The sequence below is a fragment of the Sciurus vulgaris genome, assembly GCF_902686455.1.
Source record: "Sciurus vulgaris genome assembly, chromosome: 17".
Classification (NCBI taxonomy): domain Eukaryota; kingdom Metazoa; phylum Chordata; class Mammalia; order Rodentia; family Sciuridae; genus Sciurus; species Sciurus vulgaris.
This window is the reverse complement of record NC_136478.1, coordinates 74895082-74907846: the sequence shown is the minus strand read 5'-3', so window position 1 is coordinate 74907846 and position 12765 is coordinate 74895082. Positions and strand designations below refer to the sequence as shown.

General features: G+C 55.3%; 1 protein-coding gene across 3 annotated transcripts; it reads left to right on the top strand.

Annotated features, from left to right (window-relative positions):
• The first annotated feature begins 5394 nt into the window (after window positions 1-5394).
• On the top strand, window positions 5395-12303 carry ZBTB45 (zinc finger and BTB domain containing 45). Of its 3 annotated transcripts, none has more exons than XM_079117541.1 (3): window positions 5395-5997; window positions 8321-9584; window positions 11380-12303. In XM_079117541.1, the coding sequence occupies exons 2-3, from the start codon at window positions 8321-8323 to the stop codon at window positions 11634-11636; spliced, it is 1521 nt and encodes a 506-aa protein (XP_078973667.1). In that variant the 5' UTR covers window positions 5395-5997; the 3' UTR covers window positions 11637-12303. The 3 variants fall into 3 exon arrangements, with proteins under 3 accessions (XP_078973667.1, XP_078973668.1, XP_078973669.1); XM_079117542.1 differs by having other exon boundaries at window positions 5823-5958; XM_079117543.1 differs by lacking the exon at window positions 5395-5997 and adding an exon at window positions 6054-6221.
• The last annotated feature ends 462 nt before the right edge of the window (window positions 12304-12765 follow it).

Sequence of the window (12765 nt, the reverse complement as noted above, 5' to 3'; positions counted from 1 at the left end):
GGCCTCAAACCTGGAATCCTCCTGCCTTAGTCTCCCAAGATGCTGGGATTACAGGTCTACACTATTGTCCCCAGCATCAGCACCACTGATCTTGGGCAATTTTTACACAAAACAAAATTATGTGAACACAAGTACAGTGATATTGCCACCGATAATTAAAATGGCTATGGGTAACTAAGGGGTGGGATGTGTACATAACTAAATGTCAGACAAAGGGACAATTCATGTCCCAAGCAGGACAGCTGAATATTTCATCTCACTATTCAGAATGACATTCAATTTAAAATTTACAAATTGTTGCAGCTGAGCATGATGGGGGAAGACTGTAATCCCAGGGGCTTGGGAGGCTGATGCAGGAGGATTGTGAGTTCAAAGCCAGCCTCAGCAACTTAGCAAAGTCTTAAGCAACTCAGTGAGACTCTTTCCCAAAATAAAATATAAAAATGTCTGGGGATGTGGCTCAGTGCTTAAGCATCCCTGGGTTCAATTCCTGGCAAATAAATAAATAAATAAATAAATAAATATAAAATGGTACAAGCAATAATAAGCGTTGGCATGATGTGGGGAAAAAGGCACACTTATACATTGCTGGTGGAGTTGCTAACTGCTGCAGCCACTCTGGAAGGCAGTATGGTGATTCCTCAGAAAGCTTGGATTGGACCCACCATTTGACCTAGCTATCCCACTCCTTGGTTTATACCCAAAGGACTTAAAATCAGCATACTGCAGTGATGCAGCCACATCAATGTTCATAGCAGCTCAATTCACAATAGCTAGATTGTGGAACCAACCTAGATGCCCTTCAATTGATGAACGGCTAAAGAAACTGTGGTATATATACACAATGGAATATTACTCAGCCATAAAGAAGTATGAAATTATGGCATTTGCTGGTAAATGGACGAAGTTGGAAAATATCATGCTAAGTGAAATAGGCCAAGCCCAAAAAACCAAAGGCCGAATGTTTTCTCTGGTAAGTGCATGACAATATGTAATGAGGGGGGCGGTGACTGGGGGAAGAGAAGAATAAAGGAACTTTGGATGGTGTAGAGGAAAACGGGGTGGGAGGGGTAGGGGAAGGAAACATAGTAGAATGAAACAGACAGTATTACCCTATGTATATGTGTGATTACACGAATGGTGTGAATCTACATCGTGCACAACCATTGAAATGAAAAGTTGCACCCCATTCGTGTACAATGAATCAAAATGCAGTCTGTAAAAAATAAAAAATATAAAAAAATAAAATAAAAAATAGAAAAGAAGTGGTTCCTTTCCCCAGTCACTCTGGAGGCTGGGGCAGGAGGATCATAAGTTCAAGGCCAGTCTCAGCAATTTAGTGAGATCCTGCTTCAAAATAAAAATACAGGACAGAGAATGTGGTTCAATGGTAGAGCACTTGCCTGCATGCACAAGGTCCTGGGTTCAATACCCACTACTGAAAAAATCAATAAGAACTAGGGTGGTAGGATGCAACTTACTTAAATCCCTAGCACAGCAAAAACAAAAAACAACAACAACACAAAAAAAAAAAAAAAAAAAAAAAAAGGAAGAAGGAAAAAAAAGAAAGGGAGGGAGGGAGGGGGGCAGGGCCCGTGGGTCCACCCGGGGCAAGGACCTAAGCAGCTTAGGAGGGGGCCGGGCAGGGCCCGTGGGTCCACCCGGGGCAAGGACCTAAGCAGCTTGGGAGGGGCCGGCAGGGCCAGCCCCCTGGTGTCAGGGTCCCAGGGGATTGTACCAGGCATGCTAAGCAGTGAAGACATTCCTGAAGGTGGGCCACTAGGAACCTGTCCTTGTTTGTAGCAGATGCTTTCTGGTTGAAAGAGGAGAGTTAACCAACAGCTTCAGCACAATGGGCAAGGAGTAGTCCTCACCAGAGGGAGTGATGAGGTCAGGTGTGGTGCACAGGTGGCTTTCCTGCTGTGCTGGCTGTGGCTGCTCAGCTGCCCACCTTGGCAGCAAACCACTTCTTAGTCCAACGCCCCCTGAATGGCACAGTGTGAGCAGACAGAATCAGCAATGTCTAGGTGGCACAGGAGCCCAAGGAAAGTGACAGAGCCAGCAAGGGCAGGGGTCAGGACTGCATTGTGTGGTTGATGCAACTGCCCAGAACATGCAAAGCGGTAGTGAAGTTATGTTAGTGGGGAACAGGAGTTGGAACAGGGTCTCACAGCAAATGGGTCGAGGGAGCCCACCAGGAGGTTGGAAATGGAGGGCGGTGAGGTTACAACACATGGTAAATTCACCAAGGATGGTTGAATTGTTCATTTGAACTGGGGAAACTGAAACAGCTGTCTAGAGGCAGAAAAGGCAGCTTCTAAGGGTTGTGAAAGTGTGTGAAGGTGCCAGGCCCACATCTAACGGGCAGGGAATTCCCAGGTCCTGGGCATCCAGTGGAGGGGCAGAGGCCAGAGGATAAAATCAAGGAAAGTCTTTCCTGAGTTGCTTCTTTTACATATGAAAGCTCTTTAAACATTTTCTGACTTGCAGACATTCCTTGCCTCCACCCACCTCTGTAGACCCTTAATCTCTGGATGCCTTTACTTTTCTGGTAAATGCTAAAGGCACTAAGCCTGGTCCCACCCATTGCTTTTACCACCTCTGTAGATTTCTCTGGGCCCTAGATTTGGCCCCTTCTCTGGTCTCCTCCCTAAACTACCTGAGGCCATGAAGGACTGTCTACTCCAAGTAAGGAGGCTCTTGGCTCAACCCTCCTCTGCTGCTACTTGCCTTGCCAGAGACCTCTCAGACTACCTGCATCTGCCTCACATGGGGAGAGGTTTCCACGGAGTGTACTTAGCATGGGCACCCTGGGCCAGGCGGAAGCTCCTGGCAGACAGGAGTGTTCCTGAATCCTGGGACCTGCATGCCACATCTGGCTCAGTCCAGGTTCACCAGATGGGACCTCGTTTGTGGACAGAGGCTTGGGTATTAGGCTTTTCTGCTAGATAGTAGCAGCCAGAGAGGTGGCCCTGGATGATGAGCTGGCCTGGAAGTGATGCAGGATGGAAGAGGCGTGAGCAAGCACAGCGAGGGATCTGGGAGATGCCACTGTCCACTGATCCATGCCTCTGCCAGTGAAGAAGCCCAGCCATGCTGGAGCTCAATTTCTTCTACTCCTTTCAGATCTGTCTGTACCTACTGCTCCCATCATGGACCTGGCCTCAGATTTTCAGTGTCTGAAGGCTACACAGCCCTTCCTTGGTTCCTTACGTGGCATCCTCTGCTACACTCACTTATTCCTCACGACACTCCCATGAGCTGGGTTCAATGGCACATGCCTGTGATCCCAGTAACTAGAGAGACTGAGGCACAAGGATCACACTTTTGAGGCCAGCCTCAACGAATTAGTGAGACTCTGTCTCAAAAAAATAAAAAGGACTGGCAATGTGGTTTAGTGGTTGAGCACCCCTAAATCCAATGCCCACTACCTAGCGCAAAGCAAAAAAGCATGACCACTACAATAAGGTCTTTGGAAAAAGAAGCAAGATAAATGTTTTCTTAAGGTTCGTGACCCTGGAGGCCACAGTCTTGATGTCCTTGACCGCCTGAGAGGGCCACGGCTCGTGACCCTGGAGGCCGCAGTCTTGATGCCCTTGACCGCCTGAGAGGGCCATGGCTCGTGACCCTGGAGGCCGCAGTCTTGATGCCCTTGACCGCCTGAGAGGGCCACGGCTCGTGACCCTGGAGGCCGCAGTCTTGATGCCCTTGACTGCCTGAGCGGGTCGCGGTTTGGCTCCTCCCCCACAGACCCATCCTGACTTCCAGGGCCAGAGCCTCCATGTTCACCTCTTCCTCATTCACCAGACCTCTTCCCTCAGGGCCAGAGACCTTTGCTGAAGCCACCTGGGCTCTTTCCTTACCTTGAGTCTATTGGGCTGGGCCTCCTGAGTGTGCCACCCAGTGAGGTCCTTTGTCTTCCCTGAAGCCCCTTTACATGCCAATGGGACACTCCTCTCTCCACACTGCCATTCTGCAACTGCCTGGCCGAGAAAGGGCGACCTCCCTCCGCGCACCTTCCCCACGCCCTTCCCAAACTCAGCAAGGCCTCTTCCAGCCCCTCACTTTTACCCCTGAGGCCCCTGCGTGTAGTGACCCTGCTCTGAGAGAATGAGGTCACAAAGGTGCTGATGACAGTTGGAAAGGCAGAAATGAAGCAAGAGGGAGGGGAGGGTCTGGCTTCATCAGAGAACAAACAGGCATTTATTAGGTTCTCCTGTGGGGGGGCCTGGGTCTCCCCAGGGTGCTTCTTTTCTGTGGCTACTGTTATAGTACCATGAACTCAGGGGCTGAAGACATTGTCCCCTTCAGCTCACTGTTTCTCAGGCGCTCTGCTCTGGGTCTCGCAAGCCTGCAACGGAGGTGTGTGTAAGCTTGGGGGCACGGTTAGTGGCCAAATAGAATCGGACAGAAAGCGGCTGAAGCAAGCTTTATTGGAATTTGGCTCTTGGGAGAAATTCCCAGACCCCGGTGGTACAGATCAAGTAGGGACCCCAAGAAAATCTCGGGTGACCCCGGCTGTCCAGGGTCTTTATAGGCCGGAATGGGAGGGGGTCCTGCTGATGACAGGTGGATGTTCAGGGTCAGTGGAATTTTCCAGCCCGCTTGACCGTCACCGTTTGGCAGGCTGGCCTTTGTCTCTGCTGCTCTGCTCTGCCCCCTACAGTCGCCTGAATTCCGGCCTAACAGTGTGGGCCAGGTCGGCTCTTACTTGGAGGCTCTGGGGAAGAGTCTGCTTACTCCAGCTCATTCAGGTGGTTGGCAGAATCCAGTTCCACGAGGCTGCAGGACTGAGGGCCCTGTTTTCCTGCTGGCTGTTGTCCAGGGCTCTTCTCAGACTCCCCAATCCCACCTTCCTCATCTGGCTCTCTCCACCTTCAAAAGCTCTGCTTTCTTTTCTGACTTTCAGGACCCCTGCAATTACCTTGGAACTACCAAAATAATTAAGGATTCTCTATTTTAAGATCAGCTGATTAATAACCTTAATCACAACTGCAAAGCCCCTTTCACCATGTAGTGCAACTACTCAGATAATATGATCATATTTATAGTTTCTGGGTATTTGGGTACAAATTCTCGGAGAATCCTGCAGGGTCAAGTTCATGAAAGCCAGGACCAGGTGAAGCAGCTGCCTGTTCCTGCATTTCGGCAGCAGGCAGCAAGATGAACGACAGATGATCTTCCGCCCTGGGGAACCCCAGGGACAAAAGATGGGGCTTGGCTTGAAGTCAGGGAGGACTCTGAGGGCGTCTGAGCTGTGTGAGAGCGTGCTGCGGATGCAGGAATGCCTTGAGCCAGCCTCCAGGTGGGCTCCAGCAAGGGGCCCGTGAGGTTGGAGAGCAATGGCCTGAGATGAGGGGGTTTGTCAAGGTAATGGGAAGAGATCGGTGGGCGGGGAGGCCACAGGGGAGGGCTGCGAGTCCGGACCAGGAGACCAGGCCTAGGCCTGTGTGTTCTTGTTCCTGGGGTTGCGTGCAGCTCCTCGAGCGCGGAGCGCGTGGTACCACTGACTGACATCCCCAACGCTTTTTACTTTTATTCTGAGACAGGATCTCGGTACATTGCCCGGGCTGGCCTCGAACTTGCAACCCACGAGGCTGGGGTTACAGGCGTGCACCGAAGCGCTGGGCCCCACCTTCCACTCTCGCGCGCCCTCGCCCGCTCGGCGGACTGCGGGCTGAGTGACAGCTCTGGCCCCGCCCCCGCCCCGTCACCGGGGCGACGCCGGAAGCTTGCACGGGCCCTTAGATTGCTCGCGCCGCAGCCGTCCTGTCTTCTGCGATATTTTTGTTTCTTTCTTTCCAACTCGACGAGAGCCGGAAGTGCGGCCTGGCGGCGGCGGTCAATCTCCATAGAAACTCGGGAAACGTGCTGCGACCTAGCGCTCCGCCTGCGCCGCAGAGGCCGCGGCCTTGGGTTCCGCAGGTGTCCCGGCCCGGAAGTGCGGCCTTCGAGTTGGTGAGCAGGAGGCGGCCACTGCAGGGCCAGAAGTCGGAGGTGGGGTCGGGCGGGCATCCCTCTGCCGCAGGGCCGGCGGGGAGGCCGGGGCGTGCTAGGGGAGGGGCACCTGCCCTGGGCTCGGAGCGCACGCTGCGAACGCGAGAGGGCGCTGCAGGATCGGGGCTCCGCGCGGGCGAGGGTGCAGAGGCGGGAAACCTAGGCTGGCGGGGGCTGCAGCGCGTGCGGTCGCAGCGGGTCAGAGAGGCGGCTTGGCGCGCAGGGTAGGGCGCGAGCAGTGGTGCCGAGTGTGGGACGGGGCGCTCGGAGTAAAGCGTGAGGGCGAAGGCTGGCAGCGAGTGTGCTGCGCCAGTCCCGGGAGGGTGGGCCTTTGTTCGGAGGCATCCAGGACCGCCCTGCTACCTCTGGGCTGAGGAATCGAGCAGGGCGGGGGCGGGTTGGAAGAAGAAAGGGTTCAAGCCCTGCGGGTTGGTGCACAGGTTTGTGCCCCGCCCTCCCTTCCCATACAATGGAGAATGATGCTGCTAACCGAGACAAGCCTTTGTAGATGCAAAGGCTTGGCTCTTTTGAGGAATTAATTCTACGCCATAGAAGCTTCTGAGCTAAGAAGGGTCCAGGTCTGTTAGGTCTGAACAAGCTCCCTCTGGCTGATGCGTTGGGGAATAGACCTGGAGGTGGTGTAGGGGGAACTAGCAATGTTACTTCATCAGTCCAGACCAGCGGTACCTGGTGCATAAGTGGTCTGGGGGTCTGGCTGGAAGATGATTTTTTGCAAATGGGGAGGGAAGGGTTGAGTCTGAGACACCCCCCCCCCAAATAGATCCTTAGGATATAGGATCTGTGATTGTGACCCTGGAGAGACAGGTTGGTGGAATGTAGACGGTCTTAGGGTGTGTCTTGTGTCTCGAGTCTCCTTAGACCAGACATCTGTACATTCTGGGTGCAAGATGAGCAGAGTATATCATCACTGTTCCATGGACAGAAAAACATGTCCAGTGAGCTCTGGTCACCTGCTTGATGGGTGGAGTTTCTCAGAGTCCTCGGGGGGTTCCCCCCCTTCTGGTGCCTGAGGCTGGGAAGTGCCTGGATCATAGGACCACAGGTTCACAAGAAGCATGAGGATTGCTCAGCCGTGCTTCCTGCATGGCTTCACGCAGGCTGTGGCCTGCTGGTGCTTTACCCTCACCCATCCAGTCACACAGTCCATATGTACCCCCTCTCTATGTCACACCTACATCCTGGGCCCCTTAAACCCCATGGAGATGCCATAAAGAGTGAGGGCCTTGGGTTCATGCCATGGACCATGTTCTTGCCTCTCCTGGGGCACCTGCCCAACTACCCTCTGTCCTCTGTGACCAGGCATGCTCCAAATGGCTCTGTCCAGGAGGCAGATGTGCCATTCCATCCCCTGGGAAGACCTGCATACACTGGTTAGTGTAACCCCATCCTGACGAAGCAGTCCTGGGTCAGCATAGGGCATTAGCTGCAGCAAGGTGCAAGGGAAGACCAAAAAGAAAGAAAGAAAGAAAGAGAGAAAGAGAGAGAGAGAGAGAGAGAGAGAGAGAGAGAGAGAGAGAGAGAGAGAGAGAGAGAGAAAGAAAAAAGAAAGAAAGAAAGAAAGAAAAAAGCCAGAGGAGTGAGGGCCACAACCAGCTAAATGAAGACTGGCTTGTGTTTCTGCAGGAAGTCTACTGTGTGAGGCAGGGCAATGGGTCCTGAATGGGGATTCCTGGCTCCTTCTACATAGGATTACACATTGGGAGGAGAGTGGAGGCTACTTAAGAAGATATATATATATATATTTGAACTGAGGATTGAACCACCCAGGGGCACTTAACTACTGAACCACATCCCAACCCTTTTGATGTTTTTGGTTTTTTTTTTTTAGAGACAGGATCTCACTGAGTTGCTTAGGGCATCACTAAGTTGCTGAGGCTGACTTTGAATTCCAGGTCTTCCTGCCTCAGTCTAATCTCAGTGGCCGGGATTATAGATGTGCATCACTGCACCTGGCTACTTAAGGGTATTTGAATTGGGGTGAAGTGGGCCAAGAAGAGAATGTAAGCCCTGCTCCTTCGGGTGGGGAGGGAAGTGAGCAGAGCTGGGAACTCTAACCTTTTCCAGAGATGTGCTGGGGGCCACGGAGGCAGAGGGCATTGCAGAGGACTTAAGGTGGGGCTGTCCTGAGTGTTGTGAACAGGGACTGTGAGGGGCTCCTGGGGAGAGGTGGGGTGGGTAAGACCTGGACTGCAGTGCACCCTTGGTCCTGTCCTGCTGTAAGTTAAGGGCTGAGGAGGCCTGAATGCTGGGGAGAGGAGAGTCCTTGGCTGACCTCCTGTCCTGGTCCTGTTGTCCCACGTAGATGGCGGCTGCGGAGGCAGTGCACCACATCCACCTGCAGAACTTTTCACGCTCACTGCTTGAGACCCTCAATGGGCAGAGGCTGGGTGGGCACTTCTGTGATGTGACTGTGCGCATCCGTGAGGCTTCATTGCGTGCACACCGCTGCGTGCTGGCTGCAGGCTCGCCCTTCTTTCAGGACAAGCTGCTACTCGGCCACTCGGAGATCCGTGTGCCACCAGTGGTGCCTGCACAGACTGTGCGCCAACTGGTCGAGTTCCTCTATAGCGGCTCCCTTGTGGTGGCACAGGGCGAAGCTCTGCAGGTGCTCACAGCCGCATCGGTGCTTCGCATCCAGACAGTCATAGACGAGTGCACGCAGATCATCGCTCGCGCTCGTGCCGCAGGCACCCCTGCACCCACACCCCTGCCAACGCCGGTGCCCCCACCGTTGGCACCTGCGCAGCTGCGCCATCGTCTGCGCCACCTGCTGGCTGCACGGCCCCTGGGGCACCCGGGTGCAGCACACAGCCGCAAGCAGCGCCAGCCCGCGCGTCTGCAGCTGCCCGCACTCCCGGCCAAGGTAGAGGGTCCTGATGCGGACCGGGCACTGCCGGCCCCTGAGGACAGAGGTGAAGATGAGGAGGACACCGAGGGTGAGACCGATGGCGAGGACGGTGAAGGTGGTGGCCCAGGTGAGGGCCAGGCACCCCCTTCTTTCCCTGACTGCGCAACTGGCTTCCTCACTGCGGCGGCTGACGGCGCTCGAGAGGACCCGCCTGCGCCTGCGGGCCTGGCTGACTACGGCGCGGGCAGAGACTTCCTTCGCGGGGCTGCGGTGGCCGAGGACGTGTTTCCAGAAAGCTATGTATCTGCTTGGCACGAGGAGGGCGGCTCTGCCGCAGAAGGCTGTCCTGCTGAGACCCCTACCCCACCCGACTGCGCCCTGGCGGGACCCCGTGTGCCCGGCGTGAAAACCTCAGGGATGCCTGTTGCACTTTTCCCCTTTCACCTGGGCGCCCAGGGGCCACCTCCGCCAACCCCTCCCGCACCCTCGGGGCCAGCTCCTGCACCCCCGCCCACCTTCTACCCCGCACTCCAGCCAGAGGCGGCCCCCAGCGCTCAGCTCGGGGAAGCCCTGGCCCCGGCCGGGGTGCCTGCCACGGCCCCTGCGGGCACCCCTGTGCGCGCTACCGGAGCAGAGCAGCCCGCCTACGAGTGCAGTCACTGCCGTAAGACGTTCAGCTCTCGGAAAAACTACACCAAGCACATGTTCATCCACTCGGGTGAGCTAAGGGGATGGGGAGGACCACCTTTCTGAGCTCCTTGGTCATTGGAAGGTCAAGCCCGAGGTGCAGTTGGCTGGTGTGGTTTTGTCGCTTTTGGTTACCCCAGGGGGGCTGGAAATTGAACCCTCAAAATGTGAGGCATGTGGAGGAGAAGTCTCAAGTGAGCGATAGGTACTCTTGCCTATGTCTCCTCGTGTTTTGGGGGAGAGGGGCTCCTGAGGCTGGATTAGGGAGCAGGCCCCTTGAAGAGTAGATGGTGGAGCCTGGGGGGCAGCATGGATGGAGCAGGGATTGGGGGCTGGGGTGGGGCTCCAGGTAGTCTCCTGCATCTCTCCAGATGTTCGCTAGGTGATTGGGGCTTGAGGTGAAGTAGGGTGGGTTTTCTGACCTAGGAAGAGTGGGGGAAGCTGGCAGAGAGGTGGCTGAATGAGGGCCTGAGGAGCCCTCTGGGCTGGAGTTGTAGGTGGAAGAGTGTGGGGAACCTCACAGGCCCCTCAGAGGGAACAGGGTCCCCAAAACCATGGGGAACTTCTTTCTTATCTTGGTCAGGGAGGTCTCCTCAGGGCCAGGGAGGAGTAGAGTGGAAGGATGGCCTGGGGTGGTGGTGGGTAGGTCCTGGGTAAGTTTGCTCCTTGGGCACTAGGTTCTGACAGGAGTATGAAAAGCAGAAGCTGGCCAGCCGGCAGAGCTGACTGTTAGTAGGAAAACCAAAAGCATCGTTGGAAGGCCACAGCGAGAGTGAAGTCAGGCTCTTCAGGGGCCAGAACTTGGGGTTCGACTGTGAGGGGTGGGAATGCTCTCTGTGTTGTCTGAACTGGGGAGTAACTGAGATGTCACAGTTTAAAATCTCTTTCTGGCTGCCCAGGAGTATAGGGAAGAGCCTGGCACAAGGGGAGCTGGGTGATTGGCATGCAGAAGGCTGCCAGGACCCCAAGGTAGTGCCAACCTTGCAAGACATGCGTAACCTAACTTAAGTGCCCAGCCTGGTTGGTCTGGGGGACCAAACCTACCCCCACCCCAGCAGGCACTGCCTTGCAGTCCCTTGCTGCTTAGAGACTTTGTCACCACATGATGACTGGAGAGGCAGTCTGCCTCCCCTGTAGTCCAGGGTGATGAGGGCAGTCTCTTACTCTGGGGACATTATAGTAGCAAAAGTCAGGAGTTCTAGGCAACTGGGGCTTCCAGCAGGAAGGGGCAGATGTGTCTTGATCTCCCCTTGTTTAGGCATGCTGGGCCTTGCCAGACTGTGTCTAGAATAGTAACTGCAAAGCTGGGTGCAGTGGCACACCCCTTTAATCTCAGCGACTCAGGAGGCTGAGGCAGGAAAATCACAAATTCAAGGCCACTCTGTGCAATCTAGTGAGGCACTATCTCAAATTAAACAGGCTGGAGATGCAGCTCTGCGGTAAAGCACCCCTGGGCTCAATCCCCAATACCAAAAAAAAAAGCAATTGGCTATCAGTGTTCAGAAAACTCTACCTGCATGGGCATATTGGAGGCTGCACCCAGACCCAGTGTCTCCGGTTACCGGGCCCCGTATGAGTTGGGGAGGAAGGTCACTGAAAGTCCTGGGAGTTCCTAGTGGGGAGTCCAGAAAGGCAGTGGTTGTTCCAGATGGGCGGGGTTCCCTGCTGGGGGGTACCTGTTGGATTTGGGGGTCCCTGCCAGACAGTGGCACCCTTGGATGACGGTATGGGTTCTGGGGAGGTTTCCCTGACAGCATCAGGCACGTAGATCTCGGGGGAGGGAGAGGAAAAGGTCTGACGCACATGTGCTGCCCCCTTGTCCGCAGGTGAGAAGCCACACCAGTGCGCAGTGTGTTGGCGATCCTTCTCGCTGCGCGACTACCTGCTCAAGCATATGGTCACACACACTGGTGTGCGCGCCTTCCAGTGTGCAGTTTGCGCCAAGCGCTTCACACAGAAGAGCTCCCTCAATGTGCACATGCGCACTCACCGGCCTGAGCGTGCACCCTGCCCCGCCTGTGGCAAGGTCTTCTCGCACCGAGCGCTGCTGGAGCGCCACCTGGCTGCGCACCCTGCGACCTGACGCGGGATCTGGCTGCATCCACCGTGGGGTCAACCACGCCCCTATGCCGGTTGGCTGCTGCTGCCTTGACCTCCACTCCACTCCTCTCCCAGTCCTGTCCCCTTCTCCAGACTGAACCTGGGGCCAGCCCCTTACTCCTCTCTTCCGCATCCTTGAACCCTCCAGGTGGGTCCAAGGCCCAGACGGGACAGAGATCTGGCCGCTAAGAACTGGACCATTTCCAGGCTGAAGTAGGCTCGCAGGCCCTTGGAACTGGGTCCAGGGTTCATATCTCTGGCATTGATTTGCACCCGCCTCCCATTTGCTGTAGGGTGTGGCTGCGGCTCTGTTTGAGGGTTGGTGGAGTGATGTCTCTGGGCCCCCACCTGGCACTACCCCTCCCTCATCCAGGGCCTGAGGAGGCCCAGATGGACCCATCATGGAATGGGTCATACCTTGGGACTCTCACTTCAAATAAAAGACTCTAGCCAGTGCATACTGCCATCATAGACTGGCTGGGCTAGGAACATCAGGCCTCAGCATCCAATTTCTGGGTAGCACCCTGCCAGCCCCTGGAATTCTGGTCTGGGATCTGGGGTGGGTTGCATATATGACTGAAGGTCAGTTCACGTGGAGCTGTATGCCAGGCCCCCATCTGAAGTCAGGGCACTACAACACTCACCTAGCAGTCACAGTGATTTCAAGCCCCGCACCTCCCAGCCAGAGTCAGGGCCTTTGAAATCTCCCTCCCCTCGCCCCTGTTCTGACTGGCATGTTTGAACACCTTACTTTTGAGGAATCTGGGGGGGTGTCCTTTGGGACCAGGCTGCTGTGAGGCTATGTGAGCCCCAGGACACCTGCCCTTGTTGCTGGGTGCCAAGTACTGGAGTGCACAGCATGAATTAGCTGGCCCTGTGGGGAGGGGGCAACAGCAGCCAGGGACCCTAGGGTTGGGTGGATGGAGATGGATACCCAAGGCAAGATGATGTTACAGGACCTGCATCAGACCTCTGCCGACCTAGAGGGGTCATAATCCCCCTTCTCCCACCTCCGGTGCACTGACAGCTCCTGGACTGGGTAACCTGCTTTAAGGATTTGGATCCAGTGGAGCAGGTTACAGTCAGGAAGGCCATGCCCCAGGCTACCTGGG

What these genes read in the sequence shown, in the direction of transcription:
- ZBTB45 (XM_079117541.1), top strand. Translation starts at nt 8,321, where the DNA reads ATGGCGGCTGCGGAGGCAGTGCACCACATCCACCTGCAGAACTTTTCA. An exon ending in GCACATGTTCATCCACTCGG is followed by an intron (nt 9,585 to 11,379) that starts GTGAGCTAAGGG and finishes CCTTGTCCGCAG; the next exon opens with GTGAGAAGCCACACCAGTGC.